At 56.8% G+C, this 21,907-nt stretch overlaps 11 protein-coding genes across 12 annotated transcripts; 6 read left to right on the forward strand and 5 right to left on the reverse strand.

Moving 5' to 3' along the window:
- The first annotated feature begins 363 nt into the window (after nt 1-363).
- H310_01912 (hypothetical protein) lies at nt 364-3,193 on the forward strand. Its single transcript, XM_008865257.1, has 2 exons — nt 364-674; nt 725-3,193. Exons 1-2 carry the CDS (start codon nt 549-551, stop codon nt 2,792-2,794), a joined length of 2,196 nt encoding a protein of 731 aa, XP_008863479.1. The 5' UTR covers nt 364-548; the 3' UTR covers nt 2,795-3,193.
- On the reverse strand, nt 2,883-3,984 carry H310_01913 (hypothetical protein). The gene is made up of 3 exons (XM_008865258.1): nt 3,602-3,984; nt 3,200-3,556; nt 2,883-3,150 (listed from the first exon to the last, which is right to left on the reverse strand). The coding sequence occupies exons 1-3, from the start codon at nt 3,974-3,976 to the stop codon at nt 2,980-2,982; spliced, it is 903 nt and encodes a 300-aa protein (XP_008863480.1). The 5' UTR covers nt 3,977-3,984; the 3' UTR covers nt 2,883-2,979.
- Nucleotides 3,985-4,811: 827 nt separating this feature from the next.
- On the forward strand, nt 4,812-6,509 carry H310_01914 (hypothetical protein). The gene is made up of 5 exons (XM_008865259.1): nt 4,812-4,870; nt 4,938-5,104; nt 5,163-5,667; nt 5,737-6,229; nt 6,285-6,509. Exons 1-5 carry the CDS (start codon nt 4,819-4,821, stop codon nt 6,457-6,459), a joined length of 1,392 nt encoding a protein of 463 aa, XP_008863481.1. The 5' UTR covers nt 4,812-4,818; the 3' UTR covers nt 6,460-6,509.
- Nucleotides 6,510-6,526: 17 nt separating this feature from the next.
- Nucleotides 6,527-8,975, reverse strand: H310_01915 (hypothetical protein; the record flags this gene model as incomplete). The annotated part of the gene is made up of 4 exons (XM_008865260.1): nt 6,527-6,663; nt 6,709-8,565; nt 8,618-8,866; nt 8,927-8,975. 4 exons carry the CDS (start codon nt 8,973-8,975, stop codon nt 6,527-6,529), a joined length of 2,292 nt encoding a protein of 763 aa, XP_008863482.1.
- A 143-nt stretch (nt 8,976-9,118) lies between these two features.
- Nucleotides 9,119-9,593, forward strand: H310_01916 (hypothetical protein). Its single transcript, XM_008865261.1, has 3 exons — nt 9,119-9,231; nt 9,285-9,394; nt 9,455-9,593. Exons 1-3 carry the CDS (start codon nt 9,122-9,124, stop codon nt 9,556-9,558), a joined length of 324 nt encoding a protein of 107 aa, XP_008863483.1. The 5' UTR covers nt 9,119-9,121; the 3' UTR covers nt 9,559-9,593.
- Nucleotides 9,533-10,556, reverse strand: H310_01917. 2 transcript variants are annotated; one of them, XM_008865263.1, is made up of 3 exons: nt 10,110-10,556; nt 9,717-10,057; nt 9,533-9,671 (listed from the first exon to the last, which is right to left on the reverse strand). In XM_008865263.1, the coding sequence occupies exons 1-3, from the start codon at nt 10,533-10,535 to the stop codon at nt 9,566-9,568; spliced, it is 873 nt and encodes a 290-aa protein (XP_008863485.1). In that variant the 5' UTR covers nt 10,536-10,556; the 3' UTR covers nt 9,533-9,565. The 2 variants fall into 2 exon arrangements, with proteins under 2 accessions (XP_008863485.1, XP_008863484.1); XM_008865262.1 differs by having other exon boundaries at nt 9,533-10,057.
- Nucleotides 10,557-10,629: 73 nt separating this feature from the next.
- On the forward strand, nt 10,630-12,540 carry H310_01918 (hypothetical protein; the record flags this gene model as incomplete). The annotated part of the gene is made up of 7 exons (XM_008865264.1): nt 10,630-10,860; nt 10,926-11,348; nt 11,407-11,552; nt 11,605-11,742; nt 11,799-11,952; nt 11,996-12,119; nt 12,211-12,540. 7 exons carry the CDS (start codon nt 10,630-10,632, stop codon nt 12,438-12,440), a joined length of 1,446 nt encoding a protein of 481 aa, XP_008863486.1. The 3' UTR covers nt 12,441-12,540.
- Nucleotides 12,482-14,107, reverse strand: H310_01919 (hypothetical protein). The gene is made up of 4 exons (XM_008865265.1): nt 13,410-14,107; nt 13,118-13,337; nt 12,761-13,044; nt 12,482-12,708 (listed from the first exon to the last, which is right to left on the reverse strand). The coding sequence occupies exons 1-4, from the start codon at nt 14,082-14,084 to the stop codon at nt 12,574-12,576; spliced, it is 1,314 nt and encodes a 437-aa protein (XP_008863487.1). The 5' UTR covers nt 14,085-14,107; the 3' UTR covers nt 12,482-12,573.
- A 381-nt stretch (nt 14,108-14,488) lies between these two features.
- On the forward strand, nt 14,489-17,200 carry H310_01920 (hypothetical protein). The gene has a single exon (XM_008865266.1). The coding sequence runs from the start codon at nt 16,287-16,289 to the stop codon at nt 17,034-17,036; it is 750 nt and encodes a 249-aa protein (XP_008863488.1). The 5' UTR covers nt 14,489-16,286; the 3' UTR covers nt 17,037-17,200.
- Nucleotides 17,201-18,170: 970 nt separating this feature from the next.
- On the forward strand, nt 18,171-19,324 carry H310_01921 (hypothetical protein; the record flags this gene model as incomplete). The annotated part of the gene is made up of 1 exon (XM_008865267.1): nt 18,171-19,324. The coding sequence occupies one exon, from the start codon at nt 18,171-18,173 to the stop codon at nt 19,194-19,196; it is 1,026 nt and encodes a 341-aa protein (XP_008863489.1). The 3' UTR covers nt 19,197-19,324.
- H310_01922 (hypothetical protein) lies at nt 18,205-21,572 on the reverse strand. Its single transcript, XM_008865268.1, has one exon. The coding sequence runs from the start codon at nt 21,084-21,086 to the stop codon at nt 19,776-19,778; it is 1,311 nt and encodes a 436-aa protein (XP_008863490.1). The 5' UTR covers nt 21,087-21,572; the 3' UTR covers nt 18,205-19,775.
- Between the last annotated feature and the right edge of the window lie 335 nt (nt 21,573-21,907).

Consider the following 21,907-nt stretch of genomic DNA (forward strand, 5'->3'; position numbering starts at 1 on the left):
TTTCCGCGAGTCCAGTGTCTCCATGGGGGCATGTCACGCCGACTGCGCGCGGCCCGTCCGGATTCTCAATCCAATCGTGATTGTCACAACTGGTGTAAGTCTTGGGATCGGGCCCCTCGCATCGCTTCGATCCCGTGTCAACGTTTTTTGGGTGCACCATGTAGTAGTAGTACTTCGAAGTACTTGGTAAAGTACCTCTCGCGTTTTGCCCTCCCCCCCTCCCCCCATCACCGTACGAAGGTGTAAGGAGAAGGGGGGAGGGCCTATGAAATTTCAGATGCAGGCGGAGGGGGGGAGCCACGCGTCCCACCCAGACCAGCGTAGAATTCGGCGAGAGGAACGACCAAATTGCATAGAGCGTGGGTGGGCTCTGCCATCGTCGACTTGAAGTTTGTATGGCAAGTTGACAACGCGGTCGTCCTTTCCACGTGGTGGTGGCAGGGCTGGCTGGTCACGTCGGCCAATCACGCCTGGTGTGGGGGGGGGCTCCCTCGCCGCGTGGAAGAAGGGTGCATTCATTGATCGGGACAATATCTGCCGTTCGTGTCATGGCGATGAACACGACCGTCGACACGGTCGCTGCGGTGCTCAAGGCGAAGCATGGCGTGTTGGAGTTCAAGTGCAAGACCGAGAGCATGTTTCGGAATTGGATTACTGTGTACGCCAAAATCGAAGTACGTTGGACCGAGTGGAAGGCCCGTCATGCGCATATGCGTTCGTGTAGGGTCGATGGTTGTCGCTGTACAAGAAGAACGACACGGTGGTCCGCCTCGGCGCGATCGAACTTGGCCATGGCGTCCAAGTGACCAACTACGACGACGTGGAGATGTTTGCCCGGCGGTTTGACGTGGTGTGCACAGGTGGCGCCCTCCAAGCGATCGAGTGGAACTTTCGAACGACGACGGGCCGAAAAGACCGCGACTCGTGGGCTCGAGCCATCATGGCCAACTTGAAAATGTTCAAAGCACACGACATCGAAGCGTTCCCGCATTATCGCGAGTACGAAGGCCTTGTCCAGGACATGATGGCCAGCGTCCCGACGGCCGTGCGCCTCATCCCTCGCACCAACCACCTGATCAAAAAGAATAAAGAAGCCGCCAAGGTGCCGCTCCATGCCAAGTCGTTCCTAGGCTACGACGCTGTGACGTTTCTCACGTCTCGGAAGGTCGCGGCGACCCAAGCGGACGCGGAAGCGATTTGCCACACGCTCGTCGCGATGAATTTGATCCACCACCTCGTGTGGGCGCAGGGGTTTTCGATCAACGAGCTCTTTTGCTTTACGCAAGAACAGAACGTCAACACATGCGTCCAGATATTTGAAACCATGATCGAGCCCGGCAGGTTTTGGATTTACTTGCCGATCCCGCTTGCTGTCGCCATGTCCCACGCCGATACAAGCTCGCTCGTGACGTCGCCCCGGAAGGACTTGTACGCGGCGCCCGACATGTCGTCGACGCTGACATTCCGGAACGGGTCGGGCGCGCTACAGACAACGACGGTGCGCTCGCCGAGCTCAAACAGCAGCTCCGAGGCATCGAAAGACGCGATGACTGTCGAGATTCTCGACGAAGGCAAGTGGGCGAGCGCCGACGCCGCCAAACACTGCCATTGCTGCGAAAAGTCATTCAATCCGCTCAACCCACTCAAGCGGAAACACCACTGTCGGCTGTGCGGGTTCGTTGTGTGCTCGACCTGCGGCGTGCACACGACTGTCGGCCACGTAAACCGCGCAGTGAATGTCCGTGTCTGCATCAAGTGCAGGCTTCGCATGAAGCAGTCGCAAGAAGCGTCGTCTTCGCGGCAGCACCACATGAACCATCACAACTCGGCCCCCGACCTGTTTAGCCAGCCCCGGCACAGCCTCACGGCGACGACCTACTCGGAGCCGCTCGCGTCGACAATCGTGGCGACGACTGCACAACACTGGAACAGCGTATGCTACGACTGCAATAACAAGTGCCAACCGCACTTGAGCATGTCGCCCGAGTTCCCGCTCGACTTTGAATGGGACCATCCTTGGCCCAAGCCGCCGCGCCGCCTCAACGAAGCGCTGTGTGTTGAGATGCTTGATCAGACGCTCGTGTGCACCCAACCCGATCCATGGTTCGACCAGCTCTGCGACGTCCTCGTGAGCAATACAGGGTGTGAAAAGGCCGTGATTGGGTTCATGGGGACCCCCGGGTTTGTGCTGATGGGCACGGCCGGGTTCGACCTGCCGGGGGACTTTCCCAAGGTTGTCGCGCACGACTTGGCGTTCGCTCCGCATGCGCTCATGAGTGCCGAGCCCCTCGTGTGCTGCGACGTCGGCGAAGACGTTCGGTTTACACAAAACTTGTACATGCGCAACGAATGGCACGTCGGGTTTTACGCGTCCTTCCCGCTTGTCGTGAGCTGTGGCCTCATCTTGGGAACGGTCGAAGTGTACGACTCGACGCCACGGCGGCAATGCCACAACGTACACGTGCACCTGGATGCCGTCGCCAAGCTAGTCGTGCAATACTTGGACGACTTGGTCGAGCAATCCAAGAAAATACAAGCCGCTCCAGCCGCCGCGCCTGCTCCCGTACCAGTAGCGGCACCAGCCGCCGCGCCGGCCGACGGGCTGTCGTCCATGGAGGGCAAGCTCATGCAGCTTCTAGAGAAAACTACCGGCACGCAGTCGCAGCTCCAGCAGCAACAAGCTCTGATGGCCCATGCCGTCGGGGACCACAGCAAGCAGATCAACATGTTGGCCGAGAAGCTGCAGCGCATGGAGGCCGCCATCGATCGAAAACACGCACAGGCTGAACCGTGAGCACTCCACCAGCTCGGCGATCGTAACAATGGACCACCCATCTCCCTTCGTTTTAGTATTTCATGCGAATGACCGGCCGCCATCGTCGGGTCTGCAGACTCGGCCGCAACGCCATCTCGACACACTTTGAATATTTCACGAAATAGATAGCTCGCTGGTAAATACCCCCTCGTTGGTGGTCCCCGTCACTGGTCGTCGTCGTCCACGCCGACCCACTTCTGGAATGCGAGGAAGAACTCTTGAAAGTTGATGCTGCCGTCTTTGTTCCAGTCGAGTTCTTTCCAGCGCTCGACGTTGAAGAACTTGGTTTTGTGTGTCGTCGATTTGGCTTTGCCATTCTCTGGTTTATTGAGAATCTAATGATAACAATCCGTTGTGCGTCGGCAAGTACACAATCCGACTAACCTCTTTCATCTCGTCCCACTTGATGATCCCGCTTGCGTCTTCGTCGAACATGAGGTACGCGTTCACGACGGTGTCGAATGCTTTGGCGACGCGCTTGGCGTCCGACGCGTCCAGCTCGACATTGGCGTCGTCAAGATGGTCATCGCCTTGCGTGGTGCTGCAGGCGCTTAAGCCCGGCACGACGTTCAAGAGGTAGCAGATCGCGAGGGACACGGCGAACTCGTTGAAATTGAGCGAGTTGTCCCGGATGAGGTCCGACTCGTTGAAGATGTCTTGAATCGCGGGGCGGTCAATTGTGACGCCAAACGCGGACAGCGCGCCGCAAAAGTTATCCATTTGCATTGTTTTCCGAACGGGCTACATCATGGATCACGTCACGGACAGATCAAGGTAGCCACATACGTCGGTGTGCTTGGAGTAGATTTCCCGGATGCACATGAACGCCATCTCGACGTTGCCAAACTGCATGGCGACGCGCTCGAAGTTTGTGTTCTTGGAGAACGTGCCGTCGTCATCCATCTTCTTCTTGCGCGCTTGAAGGGTGTTGATAATCTTCTTGTCCACGGAGCTCTTGGCGACGTAGTCGCTGTCGTTCGTGATCCACGAGTCGACGTTCTTGATGGTGCCGCCGCGGCCAGGGTTCGTGCTCTCGGCCCGAGTCGGCGTCGTTCCCGGATCTTGTGAAGACCCTACCTTTGACTGCAAGCATCCCATCGCCGCCAGCACCACGTCGCGATGGCAGCCAGTTATCGGAGCTGTTGGCTCGGTGCCCAACATGGAGTGCACCATGCTATTTTTAGTCGTCCGTTCGTTGCCTTTCTTCGTGATGGAGGTGGTTGATATTTTGATATTTCATAAATCCAAGGATATTTTCAAACCCGACACACGACAGCAGCCTCCTGTCCGCGCACGTGCTGTGGTTGCCCCCAAGACGCCCATCTCTCCTGCTCAGGGCGTCGGCAAACTAGTTTGGGTGGCTTCGAGGCGCCTTTCGATGTTGTGTTTTTTCATTACACATCCAGAGAGAGTGGAAACGTCATCGGAGTGGGTCGAGTGGCGCCGCCGCACTGGAAATCCAGCCGCTGTTGGCATGCAAAGGGGTGTCATATGTGCGTTATGGAGGGGGGCGCGATGGAAGGCGGAGCTTGACGCCTGCGGCGCATCGTGTGCGCTCTGGATTTCGGCATATCGTCACCCCACCCTCGCGTGGAATCCACATAATGTTCTCTCGACATGCCTGTTTTTTGGCGAGCATGTGGGTGCTGCCTACAAAGTCGACACCTAAACGTCGAGCAGGTTCAACTTGAATTTCGTCGTGGAGAGAACTATCGACCCCGAGCGCGGCGCAATCTCGTTCGGGAATGCCGTAGCGCCGGCGGCACTACACAGCTCTTCGACATGCGCGGAGAAGCAGGTATGGATCGCGCATCGACGTGTGTGCACCGTAACGGAATATGGGTAAGTGTGTCTGGTCGGTGTTTCACAAACGTTTGGAATACGTATCCATGCTGGAGCGAGCCGTTTAAAACGTTTCAAACCGGATTCGAACGAACGTTTGAAACAAATCATTTCCTGGATTTGGGAGGATGATCCCCAATCATTCATCAATTTTCTTCGACATGAGCGCCGCTACCAACCGAGTGTCTGCGACCGCCAAGGCGACTGCGCAAGGTAAGCGACACATGTTCCGAGCCATGATGTGACTTCGTGGAGCTGGTCGTCATGCATGTGCGTGTAGCTTTGATCAATTTTATTGACAAGAGCCCGTCCCCGTTCCATGCCGTGTACGAGACTGCCAAGGAACTGATGTCCGCGGGCTTCACGCACCTCAAGGAAGACGAAAATTGGGAAAACGCTGTTGTCCCAGGTGGCAAGTACTTTGTCACTCGCAACCAATCAGCCATTGTGCGTCTGCCTTCTCAACACGACATGTGTGACTGAAGAGGTCCGTTGGCGTTTGTAGGTTGCGTTCGCGGTCGGCGGGCAATACAAGAAGGGCAACGGTTTCCACATTGTGGGTGCTCACACTGACAGTCCATGCTTGAAGATCAAACCTGTCTCCAAGATTGAAAAGGAAGGCACGATCCAACTCGGTGTCGAGACGTATGGTGGAGGTTTGTGGACGACGTGGTTCGATCGCGACTTGGGGGTTGCCGGCCGCGTATTTGTGCGAGAAAGCGACACGAGCATGACGGGTCGTCTCGTGCTCATCAACCGCCCCATCTTGCGCGTCCCAATGCTCGCTATCCACTTGCAAGACGCCGAGGCCCGAAAGGGATTGAGTGTGAACGCCGAAGAGCACTTGCGTCCTATCTTGGCGACGACCGCCGCCGCTGAACTTACCGGTGCGAGTCCTGCGGACAAGTCAGCCCCCCACCACCCGTTGTTGCTGGATGTGTTGGCGAGCGAACTCAATGTGGATGTCGATCAAATCTGCGACTTTGAGCTGTCCCTCTTCGATACCCAAGGTATCGCACTTGAGCTCAGGGCTCTTGGCCACATAAACTTGAGCTCATAGCATTCGTTGTCTGACTTAGGCGGCACGATCGGCGGTATCTTGGAAGAATTCGTGTTTGCTGCCCGCTTGGACAACTTGGCGTGCACATGGATGGCAACGCGAGCGTTGCTCGAGTCGTTGCCGACCCTGGAGACCGAAACAAATGTTCGCATTGCTGCCATGTTCGACCACGAAGAAGTCGGTTCGGAATCGCTCATGGGCGCTGGGTCCAACTTTTTGGAAAGCGTCATGAACCGCGTGAGCGAAGGGCAATTTAGCGGCGAGGGTGTCCGCAAGTCGATGTTGATCTCGGCCGACATGGCGCACGCCGTCCATCCAAACTACTCTGCTCGCCACGAACAAAACTCCAAACTTCAGATGGGCCAAGGCGCCGCCATCAAGTACAACGCGAACCAGCGATATGCCACGACCGCCGAAACGTCCTTCCTGCTCAAGGAAATCGGCCGCCGACACAACTTGAACGTGCAATCGTTTGTAACTCGCCAGGACTGCGGCTGCGGCTCGACCATCGGGTACAACTCCACTCTGTCGAATCACTGCGTCGCTGACGTTGTCGTAATTGTGTAGCCCGATCCTGTCGACCCACACTGGCATCCGCACGATCGACGTCGGGGTCGCCCAGCTCAGCATGCATAGCATTCGCGAAATGTGCGGTGTCACCGACATTGAGACCTCGGTCGAGTTGTTCAAGGCGTTTTTCAACGACTTTTCGACCGTCGATGGCTTTGTCAAGACCGATTAAGTGTCCAATATGGGAATTGTTGCATCACGTCGATGATTACACAACGGCATGTCGAAAGTACGGGTAGCTACTGCACAGTCGTGCCACGAGGCACGAGCGTTCGCAGCGCGTCGATCCACGCATCCCGCGTCGCCTCCGAGTCGGCCTCGAGGTCCAGGCGGCCGTCTTTGGCTACGATCGAAAAGCACCGCTGCACGTATTTCTCTAGGCGAGAAAAGTTGGGTATGGCAGCATGTCGGTGGGGCTTACCTTCCGTGAGGTATTTCATGAAGGCATACCGCGTCGAGTCGACGTGGCCGGAGAGCAGCCCGTCCACAGACGCTAGGGTTAGGCCGTCGTTCCGTTGGTCTGGTTTGTTGAGGGGCCGCCAGTGCAACTGCTTTCGATCGTCGCTGAGCCACACAAACCGACGGTGAGGGGCACTCCACGTCCCGTACTTTCGAAAGACGGCGCCTTTTAGAAGCACCCCCACGACGGCGTCGTCGGCGGCTCCACCGTCTCCGTTGGCGCTCCCCCGTCGATTCGACTCGATCGCGCGTTCGACAGCCGTCGTATGGCTGTCCGCTGTAGGGTTGCCCATTTCATGCTGTGCATTCAAGTTCTTCGAGAGTGGCGGCGACAACGTCATGTCGAAAGGCCGGACTGCTGCAACCTCCGTCGCACTCGACCGTCGAGTCGGCGAGTGCGGTGGGGAGTAGTGCACGATGTGATGGAGACTCGCGCGCCCACGGGTCAATGGGGGCGCGGCCGTTGGCAATGCCCCAGTCACATAGTCCGGCGACCCCTCGATGCGCCACATGTCGAGAAATTTGTTGTTGAATGCAACGGACCCGGCATAGAAGCGGGATGCGTAAATGGCGACGGGACCGTGATTGTGCATGATCTCGAGCGCCCGCGACCCACGCAGGCTTCGGGTCATGTGGTGGAATACGGCTTTGACACACTTCAGTGGCTCAAGGCCGCGGCGGTGTCTAGTCAAAGCCATAAGGCCGGCGCGACCCAGCATGTCCAAAAACGCTGGAAACGACATGGTTTCACGCCGAAAGAGGGACTCGTCCGTCGGGTCGTTGTCGGAAAACGGCGGACGCATGGTACTACTGCACGCTGCGAGGAAGAGCTCTGGGCATTCTTGCGTCGTGAGCAGCAGCTCCGTAAAGCGAAAGTCCTGCATGAAGCGCATGCAGTCGCTAAACGTCATCCAGTGACCGCTGTCTTTGGTCGCATCCGTCACTGGCTGGTTCGTGTAGAACATAAACATCTCGAACAGAGGAGGCGAAAACTTGGACACGAACCGGTGGACATCGGGCTGCTGCAATGCGTCCGTGTGGTCGAGCCACGCGTGCTGGGCCCACGTCGCGGCATTGGGCAAGACGTACTTGACCAAGAGGTGCGTAAAGGCATCGTCGGGGTCGGTAGCGTGCGGTTGCACTCGCGATGCGATCGTGAGCAGGGCATTGAGGAAGCCGTCGTAGTCGAGTTTGCCCGATCCAAGCCTAGATGGGGTCGTGGATTTGGATGCGTTGGACGTCTTGTAGCCACCAATTCCTTTGTTGGACCAGGGAGGCGCGGCGATAGAATGTGCAGACGGCGGGGACCCTTGTTGTTTCGACAATTTGCCTTTGCCTTCAAAGGCGTAAATGATGTCGCCCATGGCTGGCGTGAACTGCCTCGAGTTGAACAACCCACAGTCCTTTAGAAACCGGTGGAACTGGTACGCGGTCATCGTCAGGAGGTCCAGCGCATCGCCGTGGACGCAGTAGTACGTAAAGATGTACCAGAGTCGTTGTTCGTAGTTGGTATGGATGAACGTGTGATGTCGCGATGGCTGGCTTGGCAGAGGGGAGGTGGACGGCGGAGGGGACGATGGCCTCGGCTGTTGCTTACAGGTCAAAACCATCTTCTTGAGCCGCAACTCGTGCGCATCCAAGAACGTCAATATATTGGCTTCTTCGGGCCACAGACACTCGTCGTTGTCCACAAGCTGCGATTCCAGGTCAGGAATGCTCCAGTACCGCGCGGCGTCTTTCCGGAGCTGACCAAAAGTGTACTCCGTCGGCACCCACGTTTCAAACGTGTCTCCGTTGGCGTTGTAAACGGTGAATTTGCCTGCGGATACCATGGTTGAGTGAGAAGATGGTCCCGGTTTTTGGGAACATACTGGATTTCGTTATGCGCTTTGTGACTGCTCGTATCTTGAGACATGGGTAATGGTCGGCAATTAGATGGGTGGCTTCTTGTCGGCGGCTAAGAGGCTCGCCGCTGTCCAGAACAAATTGAAAGTCCGGCGGTGTGTCGTCCACGGTTTGCAGGATCAGCGGCCGCACACTCTCGAGGCTACGGCGTTTCATGTCGGGCACTTCGATGAACCCAATGACGCCTTTGCTCTCCAGCGAGATGCGGACGATGTCTAAACACGACAAACGATCAAGACCACGCCGCTAGCCTGTCATGCACCACCGCAGCGTACCCTTGGCATGCCAGCTCGCGGACCGCGCCAAGTGCTCTGGCGCCAGCATGTCGTCGAAACTGCTACCCAACTGGCTGTATTTTTGTGGTGGTTGATTGGCAGTTTCACCGTTCAAAATAACTTGCTACAATATGTCACCGTAATTTCGCCCCCGATTCGACGGGCTCGTTCATCAGAGTTCGATTTCGCTGCACCATGTCCGCCGTGGTGCACGACGCGGCGAAGAAGCGCTTTGCCATCTATGCGGCCGCCGCCGAGGACCAAGAGATCGGCTTCCTGGATTACGACACGCAATACCCCTCGGAGTACGAATGCATGCAACCTCATTTGAAGGACAGTCGCCTTTGACGGCGTGTAGGAACGTGACTGTGTTGGACCTCCAGCACACGGTAGTGCATCCAGCGGGCCGAGGACAAGGACTTGCTCAGAAACTATGCGACGCTGCATTCATCTACGCCCGCGAGCAAGGTAATCACACTACGATCTGCTGTCCAGTCCACGAGGATGACCTCTCTCTGTCGCTATCAGGTTTCAAGGTGATCCCCACATGCTCCTACATCACCGGCACCTACTTGAAGCGAACTACTCTCCCAGACGCGGTTGACCTCGTGTACACGCAAGGCTCCTTGTGAGTCTTAATTACATCAAATCTTCGTCTGTCCCGACATCAAACGAGCCCGTTGGCCTGGCAAGCACGCCGTCGCGGATCGCGGCTTCGACCTTCGTCGCGGGAAATGCATGCAAACTGTGCCATGTCTTGATGAGTGGTGCATCGCGTGGACGGCCATACCTCATGTCGTTGAACGCGGCGTCGTACTGGACGTACTCGTCCCACGACTTGGCGATCTTTCCCACTGCCACTTCGTCCACGTAGGGAACAAGCGCACTGAAGATGGACTTGTGGCGATCGGCCGCCGCCACGACGCGATCGTCGTACGCGGAAAAACTGTTGCCCAAGATGAAGACGTACTGCAGCGACTCCCAGTTGGCCAGGAGAACATTCTGGTAGAGCTGTTTGCCACAATGCGGCATGAAGAACAGCGTTTGCAACGACTTGGTCGCTCGCCGGTGACCTTGCTCGTTTGTAGTCAGGACGTCAAAGTCCATTGCGCTCGCGACAACTGCATCGTCCTGGAGGAATCACAAAGGAGTTCGAGGATGGTACAGAAGGGCTTGGTTGTACCTGTGTCATGATGGGGTCGAATAGACATGCATGCTGGAGATGAATCGCGGCATGTCCTGCCAACCATTCGCGGATATGTACCGCGCAAGCTAGCTGGTATGCTGCGTTGCTACTTGTGAAGCTTCCCAGGCCATAGCAAACAAGCTGTATCACCAGTGGGGTGTCTTCAACTTTCCTTGATGCAATGTGACCGTCGAGTGCATCGAAGAGATGGCCGAGGAACGGACTACGGCGCATGACGTCGACGTGCCGCCTCACCTTGCCGAGAAGGATGGCCGATGCATCCTTATCGGGGACAGACGGCGCGCTCGCTTTGTGCTTGTACGCGAACGGAGGTGCGTCATTTGACGGTGCCTGGTGTTTGACGACAGGCTTCCTCGCCGACTTGCCCTTCCGGCCGACGAACGTCCATATCTCGTCGCTCATGGCGACACCAGCCACAACGCGCTCGAAAATAAAAAAATACATACAAAAACGCTGATATTCGCCATGTGTCAAATAAAATTGAACCTTCTCGACCATGGGATATGGCCAAACATGGCTCTTCCGGTACCCCGCACCACTGCATGATGCAGAAGTCGGCATGGAGCGTGAGTATTCGCGGCAGCCTTCATACTACGACATGGAAGACGTGGATGAGGAAGAAGCGACAAACGTGACGGCGATGATCAGTCGCGACAAGGACGTTGCGGCCTTTGCCATGACACCAATCGCGCCAGACAGGTCCGACGCATTGCTTCTGGCGCTTCTCGTACGCGTTGGTCACGCATCTGTAGAATTCTCGTGACCACGCCTTGGACGGTGTGTGAACTGCAGTATCGACGCGACGACAATCAATTTCATTTCTCGGCCGTTGGTTTGAGGAAGGATTCGACGCCGACACCACTCGATCGCGCGATGGCGAATGCAAACATGCCGCATGAGGCGTCCTTGCTTTCATGCGACGTACTCCAGCTACCGTCTTCTCGATCCGTCTTGTTGTTGCTGTACCAGGAACCTCGTGACGGTCGATGCTGGCTAACGCTGCAACCAGTTGGGTCGGGGACGCACGGCGAACAAGTCAGCGGACGACGGCAACGATTCGAACAGAGCTCCGTGCCTCTCAAGCCCGTCGTCGTCACAGCGCGCCACAACGAGAAAATCTTCTACGGCGTGCTCCTCTTTCGCTTTGAGTCCGTCATCGCGTGTGGGTATGTGCACGACAGCAGTACGTCCCCTGACAACCAGACTCCCCTGGAGGTAAACTTGCCATCGCTGTATTGTTCGCATGATGGCGTGACAAGGTGGATCGTTGCAGGCAGAGCAGCTCCCTCCCGACGACTTCGCACGGTTCTTTCCACACTTGGTCGAGTGTCCGCTCGGAGTCACAGCGTACCATACGACCACCACGACCAGCGACAAGGAATCGCCAACTCGTGTCTTGGCTTTGGGGTGTGCGAACGGGTACTCGATCGTTTGCGTCGGCGCCTGTCACGGCATTTCGTGATGGGAGTAGGGTCATCAAAGTCATGGGGGGCAAGGCCGCCCTCGACGGGTTTGAGTCGGTGGCTTGCACAAAGCAATTCGAATTGGACGGTCCCATTTCGTCGCTGCACGTGTTTAACGTTCACGCGCACGTCGACACCCGCGACAGGTGCCATGCGTTGGGCCAACGTCATCTGTGCCAACGGTCGTTTGTGGTGGTGGTAGATGTGCCATGCACTGCGACGTCCTTGTGAGCAGCAGCATCGGGTTCGCGGCCGTGTACCACGATCCGTTCGACTCGGCGTGCCGCCCGCACGTGTTGCCCGAATCCGACTACTACGACAGCATTTTGTGCTGTCTCTCGGCTGACATCGACATGGTGCGTCATGGAAGCGATGCCTTGTTCAAACTTGCGAGTGTAGGACGGCATCCCCGAACTCCTTCTCGGCACATTCAGCAACGCCTTGATTGCGTATGAGTCCAAGCCAGACTCGAGGAACGCAACCAATCCATCTCCAGGTACACGCTATCCTCTCCATGATGGAGGTATGCGTCGATTGGAAGCGTCGAGTCGCCTCGATCCCGCGCAACACAGCACTAGATTTGACAAGTGGCCGACCGCTCGTTGTGGCCGTAGGTGGAGCCGATGCCTCGGCGGCGTCATGGCGTGTAGTCGCCAAGGACAAGTGGGATTTCTTCTTTTTCGGCCCGGTCTACGCGATCGTGTGCCAGGACATGAACGGCGATGGTGTGGACGAGCTCATCATTGCGTCCACGGATGGCATCCACGTGCTGGAGCCCGACTGCGACCAAGTTCTCGAGAAGCTTCATGCAGTGCTCCAAGCACTACAGCAGCCGGGACCATGATGACCACCCCGAAACTCCCTACGTTGAACGTCCAATGTGGTCGATAGCTGTTCATCGTGACCAAGTTAAAGTGGAATCATATCGGGATATTGCGGTCTAGAGCTGTATTGTGTGGTATCATCCAAGTCGTGTCTTAAGCATAGGTGGGCATGGTCGGCGCCTTGTACAGGATCAACTCTTCGCCTTCCGGCAACGGGGCAAAGAACGAATCGACTTCGGCCGCCGTCACGTCCGATACGTGCGCATGCTGCCACTTGGGCTTGTTGTCCTGACCCCGAGGAATAAGTGTTTTCCATTGTCACAGAGCAAGTCGCACGCACCTTGTCCACGATGACCGCGCGGACCCCTTCGAAAAAGTCCTGGGACTCCATGAACCGCGTCGCAAGACGGTACTCCATTTGGAAGCACTCGTCGATCGTCTTGTTGGCGCCTTCACGCATCTGGCGCAACGTCACGTTCAAACTCAACGGCGACACCGATTGCAACTTGTGGAGCAAATTGGTCGCCCACTCGCTCTCGTGCGCGGTCAAGCGGTCAAAAATGCCTTGAACCGAGTCGTCGGCGTTCTTGGCGCCGAAAATTGCCTCCACGGTCGTCAAGAACTCTACAACGTTACCGCTTTGAGCGTCCGCGCATTATTTCTGGCTGACAGAGCAAGCACCGGAGATGTCGTTTACCTTCGTCGACGGGGTCCGTGGTCGATTCGATCATCGTGATCGTTTCGGCGACCATGTCATCGCGGGTGTCCTCTGCCATGTCTTCCGGGAAGTTGAATTCACGAAGCTGGTCCTTGAGCAACTCGACGTCCTTCGCGTCAACGTAATGGGTGGCGAGCGCGAGCGCGAGCAGTTCGGCGCCCTTGATACGCTCTCCAGTCAACGCCAAGAATGTGCCCAACTACATCATGCGGTCAAGAGAAGTCGGACCTTTGCATACGGTGGGCGGCAGTTCGCGCAAGCGTATACATACCCCTTGGCCAGCCAACGCTTGCGCCGCCGACACGACAGGTTCGTACTTGTCTAGGTCGGCAAGCTTTCGACCCAATCGCGGCAAAATGTACGACGCGCCAACATCGGGGAAGAATCCGATGGCCGTCTCGGGCATCGCCAACGACGTCTTCTCCGTGGCAACGACGAACTTGCCGTGGAGGGACAAACCGACGCCGCCGCCCATGGTGATCCCGTTGATGATTGAGACCACAGGAGTCTTCATCGTCGCCAAGATGTAGTTGAGACGGTATTCTTCGCGGAAAAAATCCAGGGCCAAGTGGCGGGTTTCAGGGTCCTTGCCATTGTCGTACAAGAACCGGATGTCGCCGCCTGCGCAGAACGCCTTTTCACCCGCGCCTTCCAACACGATCGTGTTCACGGTCGGGTTCTTTTCAAATTGTTGGATCATCGGCGTCAGGTTTCGCACCATGGGCAAGTTAAGCGCGTTCAGGACCTTGGGTCGGTTGAACGTGACGGTACGGGTGTTGACGTCCTGACCGTACAGAACTTCCTCAAACGGAGGCTGCTTGAACTTGGTGCGTTCCTTGTCGTATTGGTGCACCTTCGTGGACAACGACGCCGAAGCGCCGTATTCCGGGCGTAGCTGACGGTGCAGGCCCTTGAGCGCGCGAGTTGCGGCGAGTCGGCCAAGCATCTCGAGGATTTCAAAAACTGTTCGCTGTGAATGAGTGACCTGTATCCGGAATTCCGAATACTCGACAAAGTGAGGCTGGTGGAATTTCGTCGACATGGAACTCGATTTCGGCGGATGGACGGCGGACTGGAAGGACGTTGGTGTTGGAAGATGACGGTCGCATTAGCTCTGACGAGTTTGTAGGTATGAAGGATGCGATGGAAGGAAGTTGGTGGAGAGAGGAAGGATGTGATGGGGGTAGCAATAGCTCTGACGAACGTGTGGTGATGAAGGATTCGCTGGAACGACGGTGGAGTGAGGATGTAATGGCGGCAGCAGTAGCACGGACGAGCTTGTGTGGGATAAGCGATTGGTGGCGAAACTGCTGTGTGGACTCATTGACATGAAAAGTTGATTCAATGCATGGCGTGCTGACGAAGACGATATCCTCGTCAGCACTCAGCAGCCTCGATGTCCATTGTACAGGCCAGAGCCGATGGCTTGCATTCGTTTGGCAATAATGTATACATACAAAGCTATGCAACTTACATAATGGTACAACACCCCTTGGGTGCCGGCGACTGCTTTTTCATGTCGGCAGGTTTTTTCGACTTGGCCGAGGGGGGCACACGGTCGGACACAACCCGAGTCACGCCATCGTCTACTTCTGGCTTCACTTCGAACACCGGTGCCACAGGTGGTTTGACGACGTCCTCGACGACTTGACGCGGTGAGGCAACTGCTGGCGTGGAGATGACAACTTCGACTTCCGGCACAGGCGGCAGGGGCGTCACAATTGTAGGGACTGCTGACGAGCCAAACCCTCGTGGAGCCGGCGTGGATTGCTGCGGCCGAGCAGGGGACGACCCCATTCCCCGTACAGCAGAGTCTGCTTTTGCATCAGGAGTGGACGCATTCTTCGCTATGACGGCAGGTGGGGCCTGCACCAGGGAAGATGCGACAGGTATGGTTGGCGGAGCCACCCACAGTTTGGCCTTGAGATCATCGCTAGACGACGTGCGGACAATTGAACCCTTGCTAGCTGGAGGGGGAATGTCTGTGGCGATCATGGTTCGTGTGGGGAGGACAGTCGGCACGGCGCTTTCATCAGGTACGTAAGTTGCCCCGCCCTTTTGAATCCAGAGCCCCGAGTCGGTAGCAGGGGCCGCCGCCAGGGCCACAGGAGCAGCAGCAGCCTTGACAGTGGTGTTTTGGTTAGGAGAAAACGCACGCCGGTTGGTGCTATCGTCCTTGCTGGCACGACTGATAGTCGCATCGCCAGTCATGCCAGGCAGCGCGACACCAAGCGGTTTCGTAGGGGCAGTAACAACTGGGGGCTGAACAACGGGCGTCGCCTTGGGCGATATCACCCATAGCTGGGCCTTGAGGTCGTCGCTCGATGTGTTCCGAACGATCGGCTGCTGGGGTCGAGGTGGTGGCACGACGTCGGTTGCAATCGGATGCCTTGTTGTCAACACGGTCCGTTCCGCGTTCGGGTCTGCCACGTAAGCGGCTCCGCCCTTTTGGAGCCACAGTCCATTGCTCGCTTTTTCTCTCTGCGGTGCAACGGGGGGTGGGGACGGAAGGTCTCCCATGGAGAAGCGCGACGCAAAATCTGCGACGATATCGGGAGTCATCGACTCGAGCACGCCGTCCTCGTCGGTTGTGTGGTCAAAATCGTCATGGTCTTTGTCGTCGTGCTCAGCGTGAACGTAGTCGTCCTGAACATCATCATTTTCATGAACAAAGTCTTCAGATTCCCGGCAGTCTTCGGACGGACGGTACACACCCTCGTGGTTGTAGTCCGAGTCACTGCAGCCATCGTCGAGGTGTCCGTCGTCGTCTGCATGGCCGTCGTCTTCATCGTTTGAGTGCAGCTCCCCCGTGTCCATGTCGACGGATTCCATGATAGCTTCGCCCACTGTCTTCAAAGGGATAGCCGACACGACTTGTTTGGCAGCATCGAGGAATTGCCCACGGTTCTCGTACGCAGTTGCGACTTTCTGAGACGCGACGGCCGTCGCTTCTTTCGCCATGCCGACGGAAGCATGGTACGTATCTGCAACTTTGTTGGCGACGGCCGCAGTCGACACGTACTTGTCCAAGAACGCCGAGAGTGGTTTGTCTTGAGAACTCGTCGGGGGCGTGTGGCGCAACGGCATGCCAGCACCGCCATATTGCGGATGCGCATGAGCTTCCGACAACTGTCGACGGTGGAGTGTAATGTCGACGGTGGGACGACCCATGACCTGGCAGACAGCGTCGTACCATCCCTGGAGGTCGGCAGAGGAGGACGCGCGGACGTTCACGATGCGGCCGCTGTCGAGATGGAATTGGAGACCCTGTTCCGTCACGGTCACGTCCGACACCCGCCCGCCGCCTTTTTGGTTGCCGTCGATCTTGTCGAAGTACGCCACATCCAGGTCTCTTAAGACAAAATACCGCGTTTTCCACGACTTGACCATTTCTCCTTCCTTTTCAAGCCACCCGACGTACGTTGGTCGGTTCTGCATCACTTGCTGCTGCTGCTGTTGGCGGTATTGTTGTTGGTACGTGTCTCTCGTGGACGATGTTTGGGACCGCAGCGTGTACGGATTTTGCCTTTGCGGCTGGGGTTGCTGCGGGTATTGCTGGGGTGGTGATCGCAGATTGTCGTTGGAGCCGCGGTATTCGTACGTACTTGGCGACGCTCCACCCACACTGGATTGCTCAGATCGCGTACTGCTTGATCGATATTCGCCCGCGGCAGCTGCCGCTGGCGCAGACAGGCGACTTCGGTACGTCGCGACGGCGTTCTCCATCGCGTTTTTGCACATGACGAATTCTCCCACGGTTTTCGTCGTAATGTTCATGGCTTTGCCTTCGTTGCTCATCAAGATCATGCAATTGTCATGCGATTTGTTGGGTTGGACGCCGGCAAGGACAAACGATCCTTTTTCCTTGGCGCGCGGGTTTGACACGTCTTTGTCATAGTACGAGATGTTCTGTCCCGAGAGCACCAAGAACCGCTTCTTCCACGACGGGACGACGCTTCCCTGCTTCTGGATCCACCCTCGCCATTCATTCACGCTGGAATCTTTCTGCATTGTTGCCGCGCCCGCCCTTCGTCCAACTCGATTGATGTTGTGTGACTTGCGTGGAAAGGGTGGAATATGTGATCGCCCATTCACTTGGTGTTTGTATGGCTGGGCCACCGCATCCGCGCCATCTCATTGGCTCCTTGTCCTCTGTTGCTGGGTCGCGAGGGTTCTGATTGGCTCATGCGTTGCAATTGCTTGTCGCGGCTGCGGAGATGGTTGTGCGGATGTGGCGAGGAAGCGTGGCATGCGACGTTGGCTGCGCTGCTCGCTGAGAAAGTGATGAGGCAGCGTATGCGTTCGTCTGCATCGGTCGTGGCCTGTTATGACAGTGTCGCAGGCGAATTCGAGGACTTCTTGGACCCTTTCAACTCCCAGGCATTGGAACACCTGGACATATTTCATGGAGCATTATATGGCTCGTCGGTCGGTCAACCTCAGGTGCTATCTCCTGGCGCTCTGTAGTCAACCTTCCTCAGGCAAACACTGCAGAGTGCGGGGATGGAGTCCCACACCAACCAACAACTCGCATTAGCCCGGCATTTTCGAGCAAGGGTCTGCCACGACGTTTCCAGGTGGTCGTCGTGCACCGTGAGAAGGCAGTCCACATGGAGCACAGCTTCTGTAGCCTTGTCCGTGGACTCGCGCACAACTTTGGAGCGTCCGAGATGCATTCAGATTGACCCTACAAGTTGTGTGCCATCTCACACATGCAACGATAGTATGTCGGCCACGCACTGCTTCGAAACCCAACGTCGTCGCCCAAGCTCACGGGCCCCCGTACGCGCATGCACACCGACAGCACCTCACGCCCGACAGCGCCTGCCAAGCCGGTGTGTCGTTGGGTTGTTTGACTTTGGCTGTATAAGTTTGACTTGAAATTTGTTACGTGGTTGGTCGCCGCTTTTAAACCAATTCACGCTATTTCATTGGCTGGAGAATCGTCAATGGAGCGATCGGATTGGTCAGATTTTGCTCTGGAGTAATGTGCTTCACCTTGATATTTGTATGGTATACTGAGCGCAAGCTCATGTCGGCGGAGAACAGGGCCGTCAATTGCCCAACTTCGTCGACGACGATGCAGTCGTACGACTACGCAGGATGGGTGTACAAGCAGGGGAGCATGATCAAGAGCTGGAAGAAGCGGTACATGGTGCTCAAGAACAAGCAGCTCACGTATTTCGAGAGTGAAAAGGTGGAGGGCAACTCCAAGGCGAAAGGCAGCTTCCAGGTGATCACAGTTGAGATTGCGCACGATATCAAGAACGGCCTGCTTGTGCACGGCACAGGTGGCCGTGTGATGAAGCTGTACACAGACACTGCTGAGGGTTGTGAAGAATGGATTAACGCCATCGCACAAGCTACGTCTGGCCAACCTCCTCTTGTCGCCCAAGTCAGCGTTCGAGGTCCGTTGAACGGGTCAGGCAGTTCGATGAGTTTCCCGCCCCGCGACACGCGCAGCAACAGCTCGGTGTCGTCGTTGCGCAGCAGCATCGCCGCGGACGATGACACCGGTGGGTGTTTTGGATGGCTCGCCAAGGAAGGCGGCCGCGTGAAAAATTGGAAGCGGCGCTACTTTTCGCTTCAAGGGCGGTCGCTGACATATTTCGACAACGCCAACATGACTGGCGCAGCCAAAGGCAACGGCCAGGTGTGCGGTGTCCGAATAAACAAAGACAAGCCTCTGTCGATCGACGTCAACTTTGAGAAGGGCCGCGTGTTACGTGTGACGGCGGACAACAAAGACGACTTTGAAAAGTGGTGGATGTGTTTGAACGCAGCCGTAGAAGGGCGCAGCGTGTCGCGCGCAAGTCGTTCGTCCATGTCGGGGAATGCTGCGGCCGCGGTAGTTAACGTCGCGGCAGCTGCGCCTGCATCCTCGAACGCGATCTTCCGGTCGTTGGACTCTTATGAAAGCCACGAAGACGTCTCGATCGTCGCCAACAAGTACGCGACGCAAGACTCGTCCGCAGCCGAAGCGTCTCGACTGACGAACAACCAGTCGTGGTTGAGCTCGGACTCGGACGACGACAAGGAAGACGGAGATTGGCTATAGGAAGTTACGATTCAATGTATCAGTGGTCGAAATGTCGTTGGTTCCAGGCACATGGCGAGGCGCGCGCGGTGTCCAGGCGTCGAAGCGGAGGCTCCGTTGCGTGATGGAATTGGCTCGAGTCGCACCACTGTCTATGCCATCGACGCGATGAAGCATTCCGTCAACGTGCGTGTGGGGAATCTTGACCTCACACCGTGACGAGGCTTTCAATCACGAGAAACGACGGAAGGGGATGCGACGAACCATCGCCAGTGCCGTGGGTCGGTTGTCCGTGCAGCAAGGCGAGATATCTCGACGTTCCAGGCGTCGTGGCCCGGTCTGTCGTTTGCTACGAAACAGTGCCGTGCCACGAGAGGGGTCTCGCCCGACCCTGGCGTCAAACACAAGGATGCAGTCTCGGCGTATCGAGGCATGCCCCAGCGCGATCGACGGCATCAAGTCCTCTCTGATCTTCGTGCGAGTGTTTGTCGTGCATGACGTGGATGATGCACGCGTCACTCGATCCATTCCTTGCCCGGCGACTCAACGAAGACGGTCGGTAGGTTTAAATACGATGTTGGTGTGCCACTTAAATAGTCGTCAAGTGACGAGGGTCGTCGAGGGTGGCACGACGACGAGTGAGTCGTTCAAACTTCGCTTCTTGCACTCCTTCCGATGCGCCGTCAGGTTGTCTTTCGTCTTGAACGCTTTTGGGGCGTGCATGGGGGGGCAGTCCGGGCACAGAAATGGACGATCGTTCTGGTGCACGCGCTGCCAGTGCCGCTTGACAATCTGCAGCGTCTTCATGCACTTGCCCCCTTCTTCGCTGAATTCGCAGCCCGCGACCGGGCAGTATTTGGGCCCGACCGGGAACGGCAGCTGGTCGCCGAGCACGTTGCGCGGATCCTCCGTCGGGTGCTGCTTGGCATGAAACGCAAGCTGAAAGTAGTTGGAAAATGTACGACCACACCCCAACATGCACTGGAATGGCTTGATGCCGTCCTGGAGGAGGTGCAGTGGGGCCACCATTGGTGTCAGGCTCACGAGCTTTGGGTGTTTCGGGGCTTTCTTCTTCTTCGCGGTCGTCGCAGAGGTCGCCGTCTGGATGGCTTTCGGCTGCTTGGACGGCGACATCTTGGATGTGATGGTCTTGCAGTGGCTGGTAGAGGATGCCGTCGTTGTCGCCAGTTGGGCTTTGAGGTCCATGATAACTTGACGTTGTTCCTTGATCGTCTCCGCGAGGCGGCGGCATCGACTCTTCTCGCTCATGTCTCGGAGGGAAACCGCAGCGGGCATCAATGGCACGGCAGGTGAAACCACGACGGAACGAAGAGGTTGCTTGGGTCCCGCAGCCAACTTTGCCGTCTTCTTTTGGCGCTTCTTCACAGGCGACAGCTTTCCAGGCGGTAGCGGAGGCGGCGCTGCCTTTGCATGGACGTTTGCGTGCATGCGAAGAGCTGAACGAGAGGCATATCGCTTGCCGCAGTCAGCTTCAACGCACACAAACGGCCGCTCGCCAGTGTGCACTCGGCGATGCGAGCGCAGCGACGCGACGCGAGCGAAGCACTTGTCACAATCAGGGCAGCGCAGGTTCTTTTCGCCCGTGTGGACGAATGTGTGGTCGCGGAGGTGTGCATTGTCGGCGAACGACTTGCCACACCCTGGGTGGGGGCACTGAAAATTGCGCATGCGAGGACGCATCGCGGTCGACGTTGGTAAGGAACCTGACGACGACACTCGGGGAAGCGTTGACGTCGACATCGCACTGAGCTTGACGCGCTTCGAAGGAGGCTGCGTGATGGTGTTAGCATTTGTGCTGTCGCGAGAGGTGTCCAAACCGTCCATCGAGACGTCTTCTGGGAGGAAGAGGTCGTACGAAAAGTACGGTTCGTTTGTCGAATACATGGGCATGATGGTGTCGAGGGATGGCAGGTGCAAGGACAGTAGGTCATTAAAGTTGGGAGGTGAAGATGAGGCGGCGACTGGTGTGGCCGACGTTATGTCGGAGATTCCAGGGATGGTCGTGGAAGCGTCGGCGGTTGCATCAAGACTTGAAGGAGGCGGCGACGGCTGGAACAAGAGGGTCTGAATGATCTCCTTGTCACAATCTAGCGTCAACAGTTCTTTGTGTTCATCGGCATGATTATTCAAATGGGGGACGAGCGACGAGCAGTGCTCGAGGCCATGGTGGGTTTCACTCAGTGTATCGAGCGCAAGACTGGTGCCGGGAAAGCCGCCACCACTTGTCAACGATCGACCTTTCTAGGAATGAGCAGGCGACGATGGACGACCTCGACTCTGCTCGCTTGCGCACGCAACACTCCCGAGACGCCGACCACCACCGGCCAGGGGTTGAAAATCTAGAATGTTGCCGCCGTCCACCGACCGCCACCGCTGTCGTGAGAAAATCAGACGGCATGTCCGTCAAAAATGTCAAAATTTAATATTGATCGGCATACGGAGATCAATATATTTCTCATTGCAATAAACTATTCGAATAATATGGTGCGAAACCGACCCGACTTGCACACGTGGGGTGCCGTTGACCGGTCAACGGCCGCCCCGTCGGTGCTTCGCCCGACAGAAACGTATTCTACGTCTGATAGACGACAATGCCTAGCATGCAGCACATGCATGCATCACCACCGTCCCATTCCGACTTGCATCGAATACGTCATTGCCAGAACCAACGATGCGACCAACAACACACGGCGGAGATACAGAAACCAGAA

Source organism: Aphanomyces invadans (assembly GCF_000520115.1).
Source record: "Aphanomyces invadans strain NJM9701 unplaced genomic scaffold supercont1.3, whole genome shotgun sequence".
NCBI classification, from domain to species: domain Eukaryota; phylum Oomycota; class Saprolegniomycetes; order Saprolegniales; family Verrucalvaceae; genus Aphanomyces; species Aphanomyces invadans.

Bases quoted from the DNA above. Each gene is read 5' to 3' on its own strand.
- H310_01912 (XM_008865257.1), top strand. From the start codon at position 549: ATGGCGATGAACACGACCGTCGACACGGTCGCTGCGGTGCTCAAGGCG. The intron at 675-724 runs GTACGTTGGACC...GCGTTCGTGTAG, and splicing joins CTGTGTACGCCAAAATCGAA to GGTCGATGGTTGTCGCTGTA.
- H310_01913 (XM_008865258.1), bottom strand. From the start codon at position 3,976: ATGTTGGGCACCGAGCCAACAGCTCCGATAACTGGCTGCCATCGCGAC. The intron at 3,557-3,601 runs GTATGTGGCTAC...TCCATGATGTAG, and splicing joins TCTACTCCAAGCACACCGAC to CCCGTTCGGAAAACAATGCA. The intron at 3,151-3,199 runs GTTAGTCGGATT...TGTTATCATTAG, and splicing joins AGTGGGACGAGATGAAAGAG to ATTCTCAATAAACCAGAGAA.
- H310_01914 (XM_008865259.1), top strand. From the start codon at position 4,819: ATGAGCGCCGCTACCAACCGAGTGTCTGCGACCGCCAAGGCGACTGCG. The intron at 5,668-5,736 runs GTATCGCACTTG...TGTCTGACTTAG, and splicing joins GTCCCTCTTCGATACCCAAG to GCGGCACGATCGGCGGTATC. The intron at 6,230-6,284 runs GTACAACTCCAC...GTAATTGTGTAG, and splicing joins GGCTGCGGCTCGACCATCGG to CCCGATCCTGTCGACCCACA.
- H310_01916 (XM_008865261.1), top strand. From the start codon at position 9,122: ATGTCCGCCGTGGTGCACGACGCGGCGAAGAAGCGCTTTGCCATCTAT. The intron at 9,232-9,284 runs GTACGAATGCAT...GACGGCGTGTAG, and splicing joins GACACGCAATACCCCTCGGA to GAACGTGACTGTGTTGGACC. The intron at 9,395-9,454 runs GTAATCACACTA...TGTCGCTATCAG, and splicing joins CATCTACGCCCGCGAGCAAG to GTTTCAAGGTGATCCCCACA.
- H310_01917 (XM_008865262.1), bottom strand. From the start codon at position 10,535: ATGAGCGACGAGATATGGACGTTCGTCGGCCGGAAGGGCAAGTCGGCG. The intron at 10,058-10,109 runs GTACAACCAAGC...TGATTCCTCCAG, and splicing joins TCGACCCCATCATGACACAG to GACGATGCAGTTGTCGCGAG.
- H310_01919 (XM_008865265.1), bottom strand. From the start codon at position 14,084: ATGCTTGGCCGACTCGCCGCAACTCGCGCGCTCAAGGGCCTGCACCGT. The intron at 13,338-13,409 runs GTATGTATACGC...CGCATGATGTAG, and splicing joins AAGCGTTGGCTGGCCAAGGG to TTGGGCACATTCTTGGCGTT. The intron at 13,045-13,117 runs GTAAACGACATC...GTAACGTTGTAG, and splicing joins CACGGACCCCGTCGACGAAG to AGTTCTTGACGACCGTGGAG.
- H310_01920 (XM_008865266.1), top strand. From the start codon at position 16,287: ATGTCGACGGTGGGACGACCCATGACCTGGCAGACAGCGTCGTACCAT.
- H310_01922 (XM_008865268.1), bottom strand. From the start codon at position 21,086: ATGCCCATGTATTCGACAAACGAACCGTACTTTTCGTACGACCTCTTC.